The sequence below is a fragment of the Engystomops pustulosus genome, chromosome 9 (genome assembly GCF_040894005.1).
Source record: "Engystomops pustulosus chromosome 9, aEngPut4.maternal, whole genome shotgun sequence".
Lineage (NCBI taxonomy): Eukaryota > Metazoa > Chordata > Amphibia > Anura > Leptodactylidae > Engystomops > Engystomops pustulosus.
In genome coordinates, this window is record NC_092419.1 from 1,164,761 (window position 1) to 1,186,832 (window position 22,072).

The window sequence follows — 22,072 nt, forward strand, 5'->3', positions numbered from 1 at the left end:
CCGAAGAGAAACAATGATGCCAAGCACCAGCCTCCTTGTAAAGTGTCCAGGGGTGGGATTTTTACTTAATCCTGACACATTGTCCCCAGCCCTGTCCCCATCAGCCCCCGCACCTGTGTTACTGGAGACATCACTGACACCATGTTACCTGCTCCTATTATACTGCCCAGTGGTGATTGTTACTTACACATGACACATTGTCCCCCAGCCCTGTCCCCATCAGCCCCCGCACCTGTGTTACTGGAGACATCACTGACACCATGTTACCTGCTCCTATTATACTGCCCAGTGGTGATTGTTACTTACACATGACACATTGTCCCCAGCCCTGTCCTCATCAGCCCCCGCACCTGTGTTACTGGGGACATCACTGACACCATGTTACCTGCTCCTATTATACTGCCCAGTGGTGATGGTTACTTACACATGACACATTGTCCCCAGCCCTGTCCCCATCAGCCCCCGCACCTGTGTTACTGGAGACATCACTGACACCATGTTACCTGCTCCTATTATACTGCCCAGTGGTGATTGTTACTTACACATGACACATTGTCCCCCCAGCCCTGTCCCCATCAGCCCCCGCACCTGTGTTACTGGAGACATCACTGACACCATGTTACCTGCTCCTATTATACTGCCCAGTGGTGATTGTTACTTACACATGACACATTGTCCCCAGCCCTGTCCTCATCAGCCCCCGCACCTGTGTTACTGGAGACATCACTGACACCATGTTACCTGCTCCTATTATACTGCCCAGTGGTGATTGTTACTTACACATGACACATTGTCCCCCAGCCCTGTCCCCATCAGCCCCCGCACCTGTGTTACTGGGGACATCACTGACACCATGTTACCTGCTCCTATTATACTGCCCAGTGGTGATTGTTACTTACACATGACACATTGTCCCCAGCCCTGTCCCCATCAGCCCCCGCACCTGTGTTACTGGAGACATCACTGACACCATGTTACCTGCTCCTATTATACTGCCCAGTGGTGATTGTTACTTACACATGACACATTGTCCCCAGCCCTGTCCCCATCAGCCCCCGCACCTGTGTTACTGGAGACATCACTGACACCATGGCAGCTGCTCCTATTATACTGCCCAGTGGTGATTGTTACTTACACATGACACATTGTCCCCAGCCCTGTCCCCATCAGCCCCCGCACCTGTGTTACTGGAGACATCACTGACACCATGTTACCTGCTCCTATTATACTGCCCAGTGGTGATTGTTACTTACACATGACACATTGTCCCCAGCCCTGTCCTCATCAGCCCCCGCACCTGTGTTACTGGAGACATCACTGACACCATGTTACCTGCTCCTATTATACTGCCCAGTGGTGATTGTTACTTACACATGACACATTGTCCCCAGCCCTGTCCCCATCAGCCCCCGCACCTGTGTTACTGGGGACATCACTGACACCATGTTACCTGCTCCTATTATACTGCCCAGTGGTGATTGTTACTTACACATGACACATTGTCCCCAGCCCTGTCCCCATCAGCCCCTGCACCTGTGTTACTGGAGACATCACTGACACCATGTTACCTGCTCCTATTATACTGCCCAGTGGTGATTGTTACTTACACATGACACATTGTCCCCAGCCCTGTCCCCATCAGCCCCTGCACCTGTGTTACTGGAGACATCACTGACACCATGTTACCTGCTCCTATTATACTGCCCAGTGGTGATTGTTACTTACACATGACACATTGTCCCCAGCCCTGTCCCAATCAGCCCCCGCACCTGTGTTACTGGGGACATCACTGACACCATGTTACCTGCTCCTATTATACTGCCCAGTGGTGATTGTTACTTACACATGACACATTGTCCCCCAGCCCTGTCCCCATCAGCCCCCGCACCTGTGTTACTGGAGACATCACTGACACCATGTTACCTGCTCCTATTATACTGCCCAGTGGTGATTGTTACTTACACATGACACATTGTCCCCAGCCCTGTCCCCATCAGCCCCTGCACCTGTGTTACTGGAGACATCACTGACACCATGTTACCTGCTCCTATTATACTGCCCAGTGGTGATTGTTACTTACACATGACACATTGTCCCCAGCCCTGTCCCCATCAGCCCCGGCACCTGTGTTACTGGAGACATCACTGACACCATGTTACCTGCTCCTATTATACTGCCCAGTGGTGATTGTTACTTATACATGACACATTGTCCCCAGCCCTGTCCCCATCAGCCCCCGCACCTGTGTTACTGGAGACACTGACACCATGTTACCTGCTCCTATTATACTGCCCAGTGGTGATTGTTACTTACACATGACACATTGTCCCCAGTCCTGTCCCCATCAGCCCCCGCACCTGTGTTACTGGAGACATCACTGACACCATGTTACCTGCTCCTATTATACTGCCCAGTGGTGATTGTTACTTACACATGACACATTGTCCCCAGCCCTGTCCCCATCAGCCCCCCGCACCTGTGTTACTGGAGACATCACTGACACCATGTTACCTGCTCCTATTATACTGCCCAGTGGTGATTGTTACTTACACATGACACATTGTCCCCAGTCCTGTCCCCATCAGCCCCCGCACCTGTGTTACTGGGGACATCACTGACACCATGTTACCTGCTCCTATTATACTGCCCAGTGGTGACTGTTACTTACACATGACACATTGGGGCAGATTTACTTACCCGGTCCGTTCGCGATCCAGCGGCGCGTTCTCTGCACTGCATTCGGGTCCGGCTGGGATTCATCAAAGCAGTTCCTCCGCCGTCCACCAGGTGGCGCTGCTGCGCTGAAGTCCGCTGGAATGCCTCGAAATACACCAGCCTATCCAAGATGAAGGTGAGTGAAATTTTCGCGACACAAATTTTTTTTTAAATGCGGTGGTTTTTCCGAATACGTCGGGTTTTCGTTCGGCCACGCCCCCCCGATTTCTGTCGCGCGCATGCCGGCGCCGATGCGCCACAATTCGATCGCGTGCGCCAAAAACCTGGGGCGATTCAGGTACAATCGGCGCAAATCGGAAATATTCGGGTAACACGTCGGGAAAACGCGAATCGGGCCCTTAGTAAATGACCCCCATTGTCCCCAGCCCTGTCCCCATTAGCCCCTGCACCTGTGTTACTGGGGACATCACTGACACCATGTTACCTGCTCCTATTATACTGCCCAGTGGTGATTGTTACTTACACATGACACATTGTCCCCAGCCCTGTCCCCATCAGCCCCCGCACCTGTGTTACTGGGGACATCACTGACACCATGTTACCTGCTCCTATTATACTGCCCAGTGGTGATTGTTACTTACACATGACACATTGTCCCCAGCCCTGTCCCCATCAGCCCCCGCACCTGTGTTACTGGAGACATCACTGACACCATGTTACCTGCTCCTATTATACTGCCCAGTGGTGATTGTTACTTACACATGACACATTGTCCCCAGCCCTGTCCCCATCAGCCCCCGCACCTGTGTTACTGGAGACATCACTGACACCATGTTACCTGCTCCTATTATACTGCCCAGTGGTGATTGTTACTTACACATGACACATTGTCCCCCAGCCCTGTCCCCATCAGCCCCCGCACCTGTGTTACTGGGGACATCACTGACACCATGTTACCTGCTCCTATTATACTGCCCAGTGGTGATTGTCACTTACACATGACACATTGTCCCCAGCCCTGTCCCCATCAGCCCCTGCACCTGTGTTACTGGAGACATCACTGACACCATGTTACCTGCTCCTATTATACTGCCCAGTGGTGATTGTTACTTACACATGACACATTGTCCCCAGCCCTGTCCCCATCAGCCCCCGCACCTGTGTTACTGGGGACATCACTGACACCATGTTACCTGCTCCTATTATACTGCCCAGTGGTGATTGTTACTTACACATGACACATTGTCCCCCAGCCCTGTCCCCATCAGCCCCCGCACCTGTGTTACTGGGGACATCACTGACACCATGTTACCTGCTCCTATTATACTGCCCAGTGGTGATTGTTACTTACACATGACACATTGTCCCCTGCCCTGTCCCCATCATCCCCCGCACCTGTGTTACTGGGGACATCACTGACACCATGTTACCTGCTCCTATTATACTGCCCAGTGGTGATTGTTACTTACACATGACACATTGTCCCCAGCCCTGTCCCCATCAGCCCCCGCACCTGTGTTACTGGGGACATCACTGACACCATGGCCGCTGCTCCGCCTGAGGCGCCTGCAATAAAGGGGAAATGTGTTTTGGGGGAAAAAGTTTATTTTCTAGGCAAATACTGACTTTGTAATGAATTGCTGATAAGCTGATCCCTCTTTATAACATTCTGGAGAATATGCAAATTACCATTATAACACCTGATGCCGGAGACTTTGTAACAATTACCATTTGTATCATTCTCACAACTTTTGGCCATGACTGTACAGTGTCTGCAGCATCTGTCTCTCCTCCTTCCAGGGGATATGATGATACCGGGTACAATATCTCCATACGTTCCAGGGGTGTAACTACAGAGCAGCTGCTATGGGACCCACAGTGTCAGGGGCCCCCGTCTCCCCCAGACATAAGAGGCATGATGTAGTATGGAATGGTTGGTGCACCCCAGGGCCTTGGCCAAGCTTCTCCTCCCCCATCTACCATCCGTTATCTCTCTGGATAATCCTCCTCTCATTTATCCAGGGACTGGAGAATATCCCGGGCTCCTCCTCTCTGCAAACATCAGTTGTGAAAGCCAAACTTTACTGTGATCAGGATTTCACCCGTCCTTAACCCCTGCTATATATACACAGCACCAAACCCTCAGCGAGGATCAGACCTCGGGGGAGAGAACAGACAAGATGTTCCCTCTGCTGCTCCTCGGCCACATCGCAGGTGAGTGACCAGAGAAGATCCTGATCCATGTTACGTCCATCAGTTTGTGTAGCGTAATATTTCCCAATGCCGGTAATTTCATAGAATAGGAGACCTGGATCTCTATAAAGATATCGGGAAATATTTAGTAAAATGTTGGCAAATTGCTAATTGCCTGTTTAGCCCCTATGAGACCGATGGATTGTCCCTGTGCAGGGCGTAAAGCTGGTTCTTACCAGGATGAGAGAAAAACCTGCACAGACATTGAGAAACGAAGAGAACAGAACTGTGAATGCAGCTCTGGAGCATAATAATAATAATATAATAATAATATAATAATATAATAATAATGTCATAATAATATAACAATAATATAATAATAATGTCATAATAATAATAATATAATGCTAATAATGATGTAATAATAATAATAATAGTGTAATAATAATGTAATAATAATGTAATAATAATGCCATAATAATATAATAATAATAATAATATAATGCTAATAATAATAATATAATAATGTAATAATAATATAATAATAATGTCATAATAATATAACAATAATATAATAATAATGTCATAATAATAATAATAATAATATAATGCTAATAATGATGTAATAATAATAATAGTGTAATAATAATGTAATAATAATATAATAATAATAATAATAATAATAATAATAATAATAATAATAATAATATAATAATATAATAATAATGATGTTGGGTTGCTCCAGTGCTTCTGTATAACTCCGCATCCTCTGTTTTCAGTATCCATCGCTGCCCCTCAATGTGATCTTGATAAAATTGCCATTGAAGGTGGTGAATATCATGTGATCGCCGGGGTAAATGGGGGCAGTAAGGTCGAGTACTCCTGTCCTGAAGGAATGTACCCGCACCCGGGCCGCTCACGTCAGTGTCTCTACAATGGGCAATGGATGAATGAGAAAGAGAAGGCAAAATGCAAAGGTGAGAGGTGACCTGAGGCCACACCTGGGCCCCATATGAGATGACCCAGTACTGTAAGTGGGAGCAGGTAGGTGGGGCTCATTGATTCTGGATTCTGTCCCTGTAGCTTTCATCCGCACCATTATTACACCTGGAAATGTTGTATCATCTCCTCCGTAGTCTTCAGGGCAGGTGGGCAATGGCCAAAAGGGTTTTTACAAGAGCAAATGTAGGCCAAAAATCCCCAAAACATGGACCCATCACCAGGAGTCACGTGACCCGCCCTCACCTCATCCGTGGTCACTGCAGGACCTTTTGTGGTCATCATGGACTCCTGGTGCTTTTGGGGTCTATTATTGAAGAAGGGCCTCGTGGTATCAGAACAGATATTTATCATGTAATACTTGTGTCCCATCCCCCTCCAGCCGTGCAGTGCCCCCGACCACTCATGTTTGAGAATGGAGAGTTCCAACCCCGAAAAGCCAGATATTCGGTAGGAGACGTCCTGCACTTCGAATGCTGGGGAGGATTCCTAATGTACGGACCCGCAAACAGAACCTGCCAGGCAAACGGGAAATGGAGCGGAGAAGTAACGAGATGCGGAGACAATGGTCTGTATAATGTAATATATACAATGTCACTGAGAAAGCGCCTCCTCCATAGGTCGTGTGTGACCCTATTCCCGGCATAGGAGTTGTAATACCAGACATAACCTAATGATTGCTGTGGCGCTGCTCCTGGCATGAAAGATAATTCTGTATCCAGAAAAAATAATGGGGCACATTTACTTACCCGGCCCATTCGCGATCCAGCGGCGCGTTCTCTGCACAGGATTCGGGTCCGGCTGGGATTTAAGATGGTAGTTCCTCCGCCGTCCACCAGGTGGCGCTGCAGCGCCGAAAATAATCTTAACGCCCCGGAATGCACCATCCCATAGAAGGTGAAGGTGAGCGCTCCCCAAGCGACACATTTTCGGTTTTTAAATGCGGCGGTTTTTCCGAATACGTCGGGTTTTCGTTCGGCCACTCCCCCCCGATTTCTGTCGCGCGCATGCCGGCCACGATGCGCCACAATCCGACCGCGTGCGCCAAAAACCCGGGGCAATTCATGTACAAGCGGCGCAAATCGGAAATATTCGGGTAACACGTCGGGAAAACGCGAATCGGGCCCTTAGTAAATGACCCCCAATATGTTTATAGCTGATCTTCATTTTATCAAACATCCAAGAGTCGCCATCTTTTAGCCACCACTAGGGGGAGCTAGCTGCTACACATTGTAAAGGGCTCCCCTAGTGGTGGCTGTAGGTAAATACTACAGGAAAAAGTGCCCAGGACACATTGGGGCAGATTTATCAAGCAGTCTGAAAGTCATAATATTTCCAATTGCCCATGGCAACCAATCACAGCTCCCCTTTAAAATATTCATATACACTGGTGAAATGAAAGCTGAGCTGTGATTGGTTGCCATAGGCAACTGGAAATATTCTGACTTTCAGACTGCTTGATAAATCTGCACCATTATTTTGGTGCCATAGACCCATTTCCTTATGTCCTGCACCGTGTAATAGAGAGATAAGTGACCCCATTAAGGCACCTAAACCTAAAGCACAGAACATCTCCCCCCGGATCACTACATGACCCCTCCATAAGGACAACAGACACTTAAACCTCAAGCTCTTCTGTCTGCAGCTCCACTTACTTGTTGAGGACCTGCACACATGTGGTCAGGTGACCTGATCTGCGCAGGTCCTTCTACACAAACAGGTCCTGCAGTTATGGTCATGTGACCCTGTCGATAAGGGTCCATAAAAATGAAAAGGACATGTGCAGTAAATCCCTTTCCTCTCCCCCGATGGTCGGTGCCGGTTGGTAGTTTGGTGCCTGTCTACCTGTGGCGCAGAGTCCTGGTGTGATTGGAGGATATTACACTGATACATCCTCTCGTCTTTGTATCTTTCTTGTCACTTCTGACCCCCCCCCCATCTATTAACCCCTTCTCCCCTGCACAGACGGCGACTGCCCAAATCCAGGGATCCCCATTGGAGCCACTAAAGCCGGTTCCATCTATGAGTTTGGAGAGAAAGTGTCGTATGAATGTCAGACGGGGCTCAGGCTCTTGGGTTCCCGGGAGAGAAGGTGCATGAAGAGCGGCCGCTGGTCCGGAGCAGAACCCGCCTGCAGATGTAAGAATTTACATAAAACACATATAATCCGAGGTAAAGCAGATGTTGTAGAAGCTCCTCAGGGCCATCGCTGGTCACCAAACTACAGCGTCTGACAACACACAAGCTGTTTGTAGTCTGTAACCGTGGAAACACACTTTTTTGAAGATGGTGGATGTGACTTTCTCCCCCAGACTGGCACTCGTACGATACCCCCCAAGAGGTGGCGACTGCTTTCTCCGCCTCCATTTCTGAAACGATTGAATCATCAAACCCGGATAAAGTAGAAGGTAGGAGACCGGAAGATGCCTCCCCCATGGAGACCCCCGGGTGTGAGGAGGGGGGAGCAGCCCTGGGGCAGTAGTATCCATGATACAGGAGAAGGCAATGAGACCAAATATATCACGAGACGCGTCTGCGACACGGATCCCACGTGACATAAAGGCCTGAAGTTCCAGTGGGGGGGGGGGGGGGGGTATTAAACTCACCCCTCACAATCCATCCTGATGAACCAGGGACATAGATCCGGGCACCGGGACTGTGGCATCTTCTTATATCTGTTATCCATGGCCTCCTTACTTCTAATATCAACTTTTGCAATTATGCTAATGAGAAAGAGGGACTCTGGGGGTTGTTACCAGAGCCCCTCCATACTGTAGCTTCACAGGCTGTTACACTGTGCAGGAACAGGTCTGCCTCACCCCCCTTCTCAGCACTACCCCCTCCGTTTGCCTAGTGTAATCTCACACAGTGGGAGGGGGGGGGGTGTAACAGTGACGCTCAGACAGGGAGGGGCTCTGGTAACACGCCCTATAGCCCTTCAGGGCTCAAGTTGCTTTTAGAAGGAAGGAGGCCAAATATTAGATGATTCCCTCAGTCAGCACACAGCGCTGCTCCCCCCTCCCCTCTGCTTCCCGTATAGTGAACGGTAGAGCCGGCTATGGCACAGTACATAGACACACGCGTGCTCTCCATACTGGGCCCTTCATGTGGCCCTAATGTTACAGCCCGGTCCTGGCCCTGAAATGTCTGTTTCATTGAGTTTTTGGGATGTCCCAGGACAGAAGATATTTGTGATTGTACTTCTCTTTCTCACGTTTCTCTCATTTTTGCACAGAGACGAACACACGCAAGATACAAGTGCGAAAAGACGCCGACATGAACATCTTCATTGTCATTGATAGCTCTAAAAGCGTAGGACCGCAAAACTTTCACACCGCAAAGGAGGCCAGCGCCGTGTTCATAGAGAAGGTATGAGGATCAATCACCTAGGATACCTGTATATATATATACTTCTATGTTATATGACTCCCTGCACATGGATGTAATTGTCTCCCCAGATGGCCAGCTTTGACTTCACCCCTCGCTACGCTGTTATCTCCTACGCATCGTACGCCAAACCCATTGTGCGGCTCTCGGATGATGACAGCACGGACGCTGACGCCGTCATCGAGAGGATAAGAAAGTTCAGTTATCGAGGTGACGTCACTTTCCCCATAACAATATTCCGTGCAGTTAAAGGGGTTTCCAGGATCCTCGTTTCTGGGCCAGAGCGGAGACTGATTGAACAGAATGGGGCAGATTTACTTACCCGGTCCATTTGCGATCCACGGCGCATTCTCAGTGAAGGATTAGAGTCTTCCGGCGATTCCCTAAGGTCGTGCGCCCAATGTCCACTAGGTGTCGCTGCTGCGCTGAATTCCGTCGGAGTGCACTGGAGTTCACCGTCCTACGCTGGGTGCAGGTAAGTGCGTGTCAAGCGACACTTTTTTTTTTTTTAAATGCGGCGTTTTTTCCAAAACCGTCGGATTTTCTTATGGCCACGACACCCGATTTCCGTCGCGTGGAACCCGGCGCCGATGTGACACAATCCAATCGCGTCCGCCAAAATCCCGGGGCCAATCAGAGAAAATCGGCGCAAATCGGAAATATTTGGATAACTCGTCGGAAAAACGTGATTCGGGCCCTTAGTAAATGACCCCCAATGTCTCTCATTCCAGATGATCGGGTCCTACATACATCATTTCCCCTGGAGAGAAACCGCTAAAATTACTGCCAGGTTCTGTCCTTCTACATGAAGCTTTTCTATCCTTCTACATGAGGCTTTCTATCCTTCTACATGAAGCTTTTCTATCCTTCTACATGAAGCTTTTCTATCCTTCTACATGAGGCTTTTCTATCCTTCTACATGAGGCTTTTCTACCCTTCTACATGAGGCTTTTCTATCCTTCTACATGAGGCTTTTCTATCCTTCTACATGAGGCTTTTCTACCCTTCTACATGAGGCTTTTCTATCCTTCTACATGAAGCTTTTCTACCCTTCTACATGAGGCTTTTCTACCCTTCTACATGAAGCTTTTCTATTCTTCTACATGAGGCTTTTTTATCCTTCTACATGAGGCTTTTCTATCCTTCTACATGAGGCTTTTCTATCCTTCTACATGAGGCTTTTCTATCCTTCTACATGAGGCTTTTCTACCCTTCTACATGAGGCTTTTCTATCCTTCTACATGAAGCTTTTCTATCCTTCTACATGAGGCTTTTCTATCCATCTACATGAGGCTTTTCTATCCTTCTACATGAGGCTTTTCTATCCTTCTACATGAGGCTTTTCTACCCTTCTACATGAGGCTTTTCTATCCTTCTACATGAAGCTTTTCTATCCTTCTACATGAGGCTTTTCTATCCTTCTACATGAAGCTTTTCTATCCTTCTACATGAGGCTTTTCTATCCTTCTACATGAAGCTTTTCTATCCTTCTACATGAGGCTTTTCTATCCTTCTACATGAGACTTTTCTATCCTTCTACATGAGGCTTTTCTATCCTTCTACATGAGGCTTTTCTATCCTTCTACATGAGACTTTTCTATCCTTCTACATGAGGCTTTTCTATCCTTCTACATGAGGCTTTTCTATCCTTCTACATGAGGCTTTTCTATCCTTCTACATGAAGCTTTTCTATCCTTCTACATGAGGCTTTTCTATCCCTCTACATGAGGCTTTTCTATCCTTCTACGTGAGGCTTTTCTATCCTTCTACATGACGCTTTTCTATCCCTCTACATGAAGCTTTTCTATCCTTCTACATGAGGCTTTTCTATCCTTCTACATGAAGCTTTTCTATCCTTCTACATGAAGCTTTTCTATCCTTCTACATGAAGCTTTTCTATCCTTCTACATGAGGCTTTTCTATCCTTCTACATGAGGCTTTTCTACCCTTCTACATGAGGCTTTTCTATCCTTCTACATGAGGCTTTTCTATCCTTCTACATGAGGCTTTTCTATCCTTCTACATGAGGCTTTCTATCCTTCTACATGAAGCTTTTCTATCCTTCTACATGAGACTTTTCTATCCTTCTACATGAGGCTTTTCTATCCCTCTACATGAGGCTTTTCTACCCTTCTACATGAGGCTTTTCTATCCTTCTACATGAGGGTTTTCTATCCTTCTACATGAGGCTTTTCTATCCCTCTACATGAGGCTTTTCTACCCTTCTACATGAGGCTTTTCTATCCTTCTACATGAGGCTTTTCTATCCTTCTACATGAGGCTTTTCTATCCTTCTACATGAGGCTTTTCTATCTTTCTACATGAAGCTTTTCTATCCTTCTACATGAGGCTTTTCTATCCTTCTACATGAGGCTTTTCTATACTTCTACATGAGGCTTTTCTATCCTTCTACATGAGGCTTTTCTATCCTTCTACATGAGGCTTTTCTATCCTTCTACATGAGGCTTTCTACCCTTCTACATGAGGCTTTTCTACCCTTCTACATGAGGCTTTTCTACCCTTCTACATGAGGCTTTTCTATCCTTCTACATGAGGCTTTTCTATCCTTCTACATGAGGCTTTTCTATCCTTCTACATGAGGCTTTTCTATCCTTCTACATGAGGCTTTTCTATCCTTCTACATGAGGCTTTTCTATCCTTCTACATGAAGCTTTTCTATTCTTCTACATGAGGCTTTTTTATCCTTCTACATGAGGCTTTTCTATCCTTCTACATGAGGCTTTTCTACCCTTCTACATGAGGCTTTTCTATCCTTCTACATGAGGCTTTTCTATCCTTCTACATGAAGCTTGTCTAACCTTCTACATGAGGCTTTTCTATCCTTCTACATGAGGCTTTTCTATCCTTCTACATGAGGCTTTTCTATCCTTCTACATGAAGCTTTTCTACCCTTCTACATGAGGCTTTTCTATCCTTCTACATGAGGCTTTTCTATCCTTCTACATTAGGCTTTTCTACCCTTCTACATGAGGCTTTTCTATCCTTCTACATGAGGCTTTTCTATCCTTCTACATGAGGCTTTTCTATCCTTCTACATGAGGCTTTTCTATCCTTCTACATGAGGCTTTTCTATCCTTCTACATGAGGCTTTTCTATCCCTCTACATGAGGCTTTTCTACCCTTCTACATGAAGCTTTTCTATCCTTCTACATGAAGCTTTTCTATCCTTCTACATGAGGCTTTTCTATCCTTCTACATGAGGCTTTTCTATCCTTCTACATGAAGCTTTTCTATCCTTCTACATGAGGCTTTTCTATCCTTCTACATGAGGCTTTTCTATCCTTCTACATGAGGCTTTTCTATCCATCTACATGAGGCTTTTCTATCCTTCTACATGAGGCTTTTCTATCCTTCTACATGAGGCTTTTCTATCCTTCTACATGAGGTTTTTCTATCCTTCTACATGAGGCTTTTCTATCCTTCTACATGAGGCTTTTCTATCCTTCTACATGAGGCTTTCTATCCTTCTACATGAAGCTTTTCTATCCTTCTACATGAGGTTTTTCTATCCTTCTACATGAGGCTTTTCTATCCTTCTACATGAAGCTTTTCTATCCTTCTACATGAGGTTTTTCTATCCTTCTACATGAGGCTTTTCTATCCTTCTACATGAGGCTTTTCTACCCTTCTACATGAGGTTTTTCTACCCTTCTACATGAGGCTTTTCTATCCTTCTACATGAGGCTTTTCTACCCTTCTACATGAGGCTTTTCTATCCTTCTACATGAGGCTTTTCTTTTCTTCTACATGAGGCTTTTCTATCCTTCTACATGAGGCTTTTCTATCCTTCTACATGAAGCTTTTCTTTTCTTCTACATGAGGCTTTTCTACCCTTCTACATGAGGCTTTTCTACCCTTCTACATGAGGCTTTTCTATCCTTCTACATGAAGCTTTTCTTTTCTTCTACATGAGGCTTTTCTATCCTTCTACATGAAGCTTTTCTATCCTTCTACATGAAGCTTTTCTACCCTTCTACATGAGGCTTTTCTATCCTTCTACATGAGGCTTTTCTATCCCTCTACATGAAGCTTTTCTATCCTTCTACAGGAGACTTTTCTATCCTTCTACATGAGGCTTTTCTATCCTTCTACATGAGGCTTTTCTATCCTTCTACATGAGGCTTTTCTATCCTTCTACATGAGGCTTTTCTATCCTTCTACATGAGGCTTTTCTACCCTTCTACATGAGGCTTTTCTACCCTTCTACATGAGGCTTTTCTATCCTTCTACATGAGGCTTTTCTATCCTTCTACATGAGGCTTTTCTATCCTTCTACATGAAGCTTTTCTATCCTTCTACAGGAGACTTTTCTATCCTTCTACATGAGGCTTTTCTATCCTTCTACATGAGGCTTTTCTATCCTTCTACATGAGACTTTTCTATCCTTCTACATGAGGCTTTTCTATCCTTCTACATGAGGCTTTTCTACCCTTCTACATGAGGCTTTTCTATCCTTCTACATGAGGCTGTTGTATCCTTCTACATGAGGCTTTTCTATCCTTCTACATGAGGCTTTTCTATCCTTCTACATGAGGCTTTTCTATCCTTCTACATGAGGCTTTTCTACCCTTCTACATGAGGCTTTTCTACCCTTCTACTTGAGGCTTTTCTATCCTTCTACATGAGGCTTTTCTACCCTTCTACATGAGGCTTTTCTATCCTTCTACATGAGGCTTTTCTATCCTTCTACATGAAGCTTTTCTATCCTTCTACATGAGGCTTTTCTATCCTTCTACATGAGGCTTTTCTATCCTTCTACATGAGGCTTTTCTATCCTTCTACATGAGGCTTTTCTATCCTTCTACATGAGGCTTTTCTATCCTTCTACTTGAGGCTTTTCTATCCTTCTACATGAGGCTTTTCTATCCTTCTACATGAGGCTTTTCTATCCTTCTACATGAGGCTTTTCTACCTTTCTACACAAAGCTTTTCTACCCTTCTTTGTTCAGCTTTTCTAGGAAACCACCTGAAGATTTTGCTGACTATGTAGTGTTTTTTGTTTTGTAGAACATGAAGATAAAACAGGAACGAATACTCGGGGAGCTTTACGAGAGGTTTACAGTATGTTGGCTTTGGATCTTATTACAAATCACCAAAAATTCTTGGAGAGGAAAAATGTTATCCTGCTGTTGACTGATGGTGAGTATCAGCCTCTGGACATTAAGTTGCGTCCTTATACAATGTGTAGTGTATTTTTCTTGTAACCAATTTCTATCTGACAGTTGTATGTTTTTACGTTTGCACTGCCCCTTTTGGCATCTTAAACCCTTAGAATGTAATAAGTCGCTTTTTGTAGACCTAAAGGACTTAGGTTTTCTGAAGAGATAATGTTACAGATACCAATTGTTAAGTTATCTTGTAGATAATTGGATTATCTATATTTTGGTTTACTAAATTGCTAAGGGATTTCTGTAGACAGGCGCCCATTTGCCTACTTACTATTAATGAGAAAAGTAATAGGTGGCGGGAGCTTAGGTGGGTAAGTGCAGGTCTAGAGGAGAATTGAATTTAGTGTAAAGGAGCCATCTGTATCTGCTAAATTGTGAGGTTCCCCAGTGTAGGTGCACCCTGTGATGTAACTGGAAGGTGGGGGCCTTGTCACAGTTTAGTATCAGTTACAATGAATATACACACAATACACATAACATTACGGCCTTACTAATGAATAACACCAGATATTCACACTGTGAGGTTTCAGCAGAAGATTCTTCCAGGCGTCCCCCCCATGTGGTCAATGAATTCCCCAAAAGATCTCAGATCTTCATCTGTAATATCCTGGCTCATGAGAGCACCAGAAGATCCTGTGGTGGACTTAGGTGTGGACAGGGTTATTAATGGGCTTGGAGAAGATGTGACCGTGGAAACAGATCAGGTCTGGTTGTTAAAATATGATTCTTAAGTAACCTCAAGTGAGATCTTAGTGGTCTTAGGTTAGACCCACTGCAGGTCCATCAAGTTCTCCCTATAATCCTTTGGTGTTGATCTAGAGAAAGGCAACCCCCCCCCCCCTACAAAACGGTTGATAGGCCTATAGTAGGAACCGATTATTTCCCAACCTCAATTATGTCAGAATAACTCCCTGGATGAACATCACATGACTAAGTATTTTGTTCCCATTATCTATGATATGTTTGCTGTCAAGAAAGGCATCCGGGTCCATCTCTAACATGTTCCAGTCCTGTTTGTAATGTAAGATAAAGGGTTAACCCTCAGAATTATCTCTTCAGGGCCCCCAAAACTCTAACAATGTCCTTATCTTCCTTGGAATTTGCGGATGATGCTTTATTCTCTCCCGATATCCATAACGACATTCATTGTCACCGTGTCCTCCTCACCACATGTCTTTTACCTATCAGGAAAGCATAACATGGGTGGACTCCCAAATCTAGAGATTATGAAGATCCGAAAACTTCTAAACATCCAGAAAGACTCGAATCGGGAAGACTTTCTGGGTATGAAATGCCCATCCAGGTATCAGATACAACCCACCAATGTCCAAAGAACCATGACCAGACTATATCTCTATCTCTACAGACGTCTATGTCTTCGCTCTGGGTGTCGATATAAATGAAAACGCCATCAATGACATTGCCTCCAAGAAAGATCCTGAGAAGCACGTCTTCAAGATGGAGTCTGTAGATCATATGAAGGAGGCCTTCGATATCATGTTAGGTAAGATATTGTATTCTGTATTTTGTGATAGTGTCATGGTCCTGTACAGGTAGGTATAGTCATGTGTGCTTCAGGTGTGTGGAGCTCTACAGACGTCAGGGGTCACAGCGTGGTCTCGTTTATGTTCCTGTGAAGGGCTATCAGTAATGTGCAGGCCTCATACATAAAGAATGATATATACATGTGGGCCATATACACATAGTTGTGTCTGTTCAACATGGCTGCTTCTTCTTCCCTCACAGATGAAGAAGAAGTTCTCCAGATGTGTGGCCTTTCCAAAGATCCATCTATAGGGGAAGAAGGAGTGCAAGAAGTGTATCCCTGGATTGCCAGAATTACCATCACTGTACGTATCCATCACCAGCTCTTAATAAAAAGGAAACCTCAAACCATTTTCGTCTTCATATGATAAGACTATTTCCAGAGGTCAGGCAGTTACAAGCCGGGGTCAGGGCAGGAGGAGGACAAGTGAATGGCTAGGCCATAGGTCAGCACAGATACAAAACCAGAGACAAGCCAGGGTCAGGGCAGGAGGAGGACAAGTGAATGGCTAGGCCATAGGTCAGCACAGATACAAAACCAGAGACAAGCCAGGGTCAGGGCAGGAGGAGGACAAGTGAATGGCTAGGCCATAGGTCAGCACAGATATAAAACCAGAGACAAGCCGGGGTCAGGGCAGGAGGAGGACAAGTGAATGGTTCAGCCATAGGTCAGCACAGATATAAAACCAGAGACAAGCCAGGGTCATGGCAGGAGGAGGACAAGTGAATGGCTAGGCCATAGGTCAGCACAGATATAAAACCAGAGACAAGCCGGGGTCAGGGCAGGAGGAGGACAAGTGAATGGCTAGGCCATAGGTCAGCACAGATACAAAACCAGAGACAAGCCAGGGTCAGGGCAGGAGGAGGACAAGTGAATGGCTAGGCCATAGGTCAGCACAGATACAAAACCAGAGACAAGCCAGGGTCAGGGCAGGAGGAGGACAAGTGAATGGCTAGGCCATAGGTCAGCACAGATATAAAACCAGAGACAAGCCGGGGTCAGGGCAGGAGGAGGACAAGTGAATGGTTCAGCCATAGGTCAGCACAGATATAAAACCAGAGACAAGCCAGGGTCATGGCAGGAGGAGGACAAGTGAATGGCTAGGCCATAGGTCAGCACAGATATAAAACCAGAGACAAGCCGGGGTCAGGGCAGGAGGAGGACAAGTGAATGGCTAGGCCATAGATCAGCACAGATATAAAACCAGAGACAAGCCGGGGTCAGGGCAGGAGGAGGACAAGTGAATGGCTAGGCCATAGGTCAGCACAGATATAAAACCAGAGACAAGCCAGGGTCAGGGCAGGAGGAGGACAAGTGAATGGCTAGGCCATAGGTCAGCACAGATATAAAACCAGAGACAAGCCGGGGTCAGGGCAGGAGGAGGACAAGTGAATGGTTCAGCCATAGGTCAGCACAGATACAAAACCAGAGACAAGCCAGGGTCAGGGCAGGAGGAGGACAAGTGAATGGCTAGGCCATAGGTCAGCACAGATATAAAACCAGAGACAAGCCGGGTTCAGGGCAGGAGGAGGACAAGTGAATGGCTAGGCCATAGGTCAGCACAGATATAAAACCAGAGACAAGCCGGGGTCAGGGCAGGAGGAGGACAAGTGAATGGCTAGGCCATAGGTCAGCACAGATATAAAACCAGAGACAAGCCGGGGTCAGGGCAGGAGGAGGACAAGTGAATGGTTCAGCCATAGGTCAGCACAGATACAAAACCAGAGACAAGCCAGGGTCAGGGCAGGAGGAGGACAAGTGAATGGCTAGGCCATAGGTCAGCACAGATATAAAACCAGAGACAAGCCGGGTTCAGGGCAGGAGGAGGACAAGTGAATGGCTAGGCCATAGGTCAGCACAGATATAAAACCAGAGACAAGCCGGGGTCAAAACAAGAAATCAATAGGTGACTCTTGAATGTTTTTGCTCAGGACCCGCCCAGTTGGGGAAGGAGTCTCATCCATCCCTTAGTCACTGGGTATTGGTTGGGGAGAGGACGTGGGCGGCTCTGCATGCTGGTCCTTTAAGAAGAAGTAGGAGCTCGTGCACCCAATGGGAAGAGAAGGAGCGGGAGGGGAAAGGGACAGAGCTGAGGTCCAGGACTCCTAGCAGAGGGGGTGTCAGAGTTACTTAGGTTTCTTGTCATTTTCTGTATTTAGTGGGACTGTTATGCATTTATTTTTATTGACTTTTGGTTCATTTATTCTTCTATGAAAGCGTCCGGGATCTGAAGAAAAATGTAAAGGATCAATCGTGAGCAAATCTTTTATCCTGACGGCTGCTCACTGCTTCCATCTGGATGACTCCCCCCAGGCTGTCAATGTCAGAGTTGGAGGTAAGTCCATCAGTCCCTCCGAGCTCCTGCTGTGGTCCACCTTGGAGACGACCCTGGAAGTGTGAGGAGCACAGGACCTTGAATGTTTCCGCTAACTCTATCCTCTTCTGTCTCTTGTAGATAAGACACTGAAAGTGAAGAATATTCACCGTCACAGAAAGTACAACCCCGCCGGGAAACAGGACAAGAAGGTGGAGAAATCCTTTGACTATGATTTGGCTCTCATCGAGCTGGAAAATAAGATTGAATACTCCAGAAAAGTCAGGTAAAATGAGCAGAGATTGTGTTAACCCTCATAATACCATAAAATGGAAACACTGGACCATAAGGTCCTACATAGACATCATATAAATATTTATATATACTGTATATACACTCAGTGGCCACTTTATTAGGTGCACCATGCTAGTAACGGGTTGGACCCCCTTTTGCCTTCAGAACTGCCTCAATTCTTCGTGGCATAGATACAACAAGGTGCTGGAAGCTCCTCAGAGATTTTGCTCCATAGTGACATGATGGCATCACACAGTTGCCGCAGATTTGTCGGCTGCACATCCATGATGCGAATCTCCCGTTCCACCACATCCCAAAGATGCTCTATTGGATTGAGATCTGGTGACTGTGGAGGCCATTTGTGTCCAGTGACCTCATTGTCATGTTCAAGAAACCAGTCTGAGATGATTCCAGCTTTATGACCTGGCGCATTATCCTGCTGAAAGTAGCCATCAGATGTTACAGGGTACATTGTGCTCATAAAGGGATGGACATGGTCAGCAACAATACTCAGGTAGGCTGTGGCGTTACCAAGGGGCCCAAAGACACCATGACACCAGCACCACCAGCCTGACCCGCTGATACAAGGCAGGATGGATCCATGACACCCCCACCACCAGCCTGAGCCGCTGATACAAGGCAGGATGGATCCATGACACCACCACCACCAGCCTGAGCCGCTGATATAAGGCAGGATGGATCCATGACACCACCACCACCACCAGCCTGAGCCGCTGATACAAGGCAGGATGGATCCATGACACCACCACCACCAGCCTGAGCCGCTGATACAAGGCAGGATGGATCCATGACACCACCACCACCAGCCTGAGCCGCTGATACAAGGCAGGATGGATCCATGACACCACCACCAGCCTGAGCCGCTGATACAAGGCAGGATGGATCCATGACACCAGCACCACCAGCCTGAGCCGCTAATACAAGGCAGGATGGATCCATGACACCAGCACCACCAGCCTGACCCGCTGATACAAGGCAGGATGGATCCATGACACCAGCACCACCAGCCTGAGCCGCTGATACAAGGCAGGATGGATCCATGACACCACCACCACCAGCCTGAGCCGCTGATACAAGGCAGGATGGATCCATGACACCAGCACCACCAGCCTGATCCGCTGATACAAGGCAGGATGGATCCATGACACCACCACCACCAGCCTGAACTGCTGATACAAGGCAGGATGGATCCATGACACCAGCACCACCAGCCTGAGCCGCTGATACAAGGCAGGATGGATCCATGACACCACCACCACCAGCCTGAGCCGCTGATACAAGGCAGGATGGATCCATGACACCAGCACCACCAGCCTGACCCGCTGATACAAGGCAGGATGGATCCATGACACCACCACCACCAGCCTGACCCGCTGATACAAGGCAGGATGGATCCATGACACCACCACCACCAGCCTGAACCGCTGATACAAGGCAGGATGGATCCATGACACCACCACCACCAGCCTGAGCCGCTGATACAAGGCAGGATGGATCCATGACACCACCACCACCAGCCTGAACCGCTGATACAAGGCAGGATGGATCCGTGACACCACCACCACCAGCCTGAGCCGCTGATACAAGGCAGGATGGATCCATGACACCACCACCACCAGCCTGACCCGCTGATACAAGGCAGGATGGATCCATGACACCACCACCACCAGCCTGAGCCGCTGATACAAGGCAGGATGGATCCATGACACCACCACCACCAGCCTGAGCCGCTGATACAAGGCAGGATGGATCCATGACACCACCACCAGCCTGAGCCGCTGATACAAGGCAGGATGGATCCATGACACCACCACCACCAGCCTGACCCGCTGATACAAGGCAGGATGGATCCATGACACCACCACCACCAGCCTGAGCCGCTGATACAAGGCAGGATGGATCCATGACACCACCACCACCAGCCTGAGCCGCTGATACAAGGCAGGATGGATCCATGACACCACCACCACCAGCCTGAGCCGCTGATACAAGGCAGGATGGATCCATGACACCACCACCACCAGCCTGAGCCGCTGATACAAGGCAGGATGGATCCATGACACCACCACCACCAGCCTGACCCGCTGATACAAGGCAGGATGGAAACCATGACACCACCACCACCAGCCTGACCCGCTGATACAAGGCAGGATGGATCCATGACACCAGCACCACCAGCCTGAGCCGCTGATACAAGGCAGGATGGATCCATGACACCACCACCACCAGCCTGAGCCGCTGATACAAGGCAGGATGGATCCATGACACCACCACCACCAGCCTGAGCCGCTGATACAAGGCAGGATGGATCCATGACACCACCACCACCAGCCTGAGCCGCTGATACAAGGCAGGATGGATCCATGACACCACCACCACCAGCCTGACCCGCTGATACAAGGCAGGATGGAAACCATGACACCACCACCACCAGCCTGACCCGCTGATACAAGGCAGGATGGATCCATGACACCACCACCACCAGCCTGACCCGCTGATACAAGGCAGGATGGATCCATGACACCACCACCACCAGCCTGACCCGCTGATACAAGGCAGGATGGATCTATGACACCACCACCACCAGCCTGAGCCGCTGATACAAGGCAGGATGGATCCATGACACCACCAGCCTGACCCGCTGATACAAGGCAGGATGGATCCATGACACCACCACCACCAGCCTGAGCCGCTGATACAAGGCAGGATGGATCCATGACACCAGCACCACCAGCCTGACCCGCTGATACAAGGCAGGATGGATCCATGACACCACCACCACCAGCCTGACCCGCTGATACAAGGCAGGATGGATCCATGACACCACCACCACCAGCCTGAGCCGCTGATACAAGGCAGGATGGATCCATGACACCACCACCACCAGCCTGAGCCGCTGATACAAGGCAGGATGGATCCATGACACCACCACCACCAGCCTGAACCGCTGATACAAGGCAGGATGGATCCGTGACACCACCACCACCAGCCTGAGCCGCTGATACAAGGCAGGATGGATCCGTGACACCACCACCACCAGCCTGACCCGCTGATACAAGGCAGGATGGATCCGTGACACCACCACCACCAGCCTGACCCGCTGATACAAGGCAGGATGGATCCGTGACACCAGCACCACCAGCCTGAGCCGCTGATACAAGGCAGGATGGATCCATGACACCACCACCACCAGCCTGACCCGCTGATACAAGGCAGGATGGATCCATGACACCACCACCACCAGCCTGAGCCGCTGATACAAGGCAGGATGGATCCATGACACCACCACCACCAGCCTGAGCCGCTGATACAAGGCAGGATGGATCCATGACACCACCACCACCAGCCTGAACCGCTGATACAAGGCAGGATGGATCCGTGACACCACCACCACCAGCCTGAGCCGCTGATACAAGGCAGGATGGATCCGTGACACCACCACCACCAGCCTGA

The 22,072-nt window shown here is 47.8% G+C and overlaps 1 protein-coding gene across 1 annotated transcript in view; it reads left to right on the forward strand.

The window, feature by feature from the left end:
• The first annotated feature begins 4,747 nt into the window (after positions 1 to 4,747).
• The window catches only part of LOC140077903 (complement factor B-like), a 30,915-nt gene continuing 13,590 nt past the window's right edge, over positions 4,748 to 22,072 (forward strand). The window contains exons 1-13 of the mRNA XM_072125506.1: positions 4,748 to 4,890; positions 5,649 to 5,846; positions 6,251 to 6,436; positions 7,834 to 8,007; positions 8,181 to 8,276; positions 9,104 to 9,237; positions 9,327 to 9,465; positions 14,284 to 14,415; positions 15,633 to 15,728; positions 15,811 to 15,948; positions 16,191 to 16,294; positions 18,208 to 18,325; positions 18,446 to 18,590. Of these exons, the coding sequence (XP_071981607.1) occupies positions 4,857 to 4,890; positions 5,649 to 5,846; positions 6,251 to 6,436; positions 7,834 to 8,007; positions 8,181 to 8,276; positions 9,104 to 9,237; positions 9,327 to 9,465; positions 14,284 to 14,415; positions 15,633 to 15,728; positions 15,811 to 15,948; positions 16,191 to 16,294; positions 18,208 to 18,325; positions 18,446 to 18,590 (1,694 nt within the window). The 5' untranslated portion in view covers positions 4,748 to 4,856. The remainder of the gene's footprint in view (positions 4,891 to 5,648; positions 5,847 to 6,250; positions 6,437 to 7,833; positions 8,008 to 8,180; positions 8,277 to 9,103; positions 9,238 to 9,326; positions 9,466 to 14,283; positions 14,416 to 15,632; positions 15,729 to 15,810; positions 15,949 to 16,190; positions 16,295 to 18,207; positions 18,326 to 18,445; positions 18,591 to 22,072) is intronic.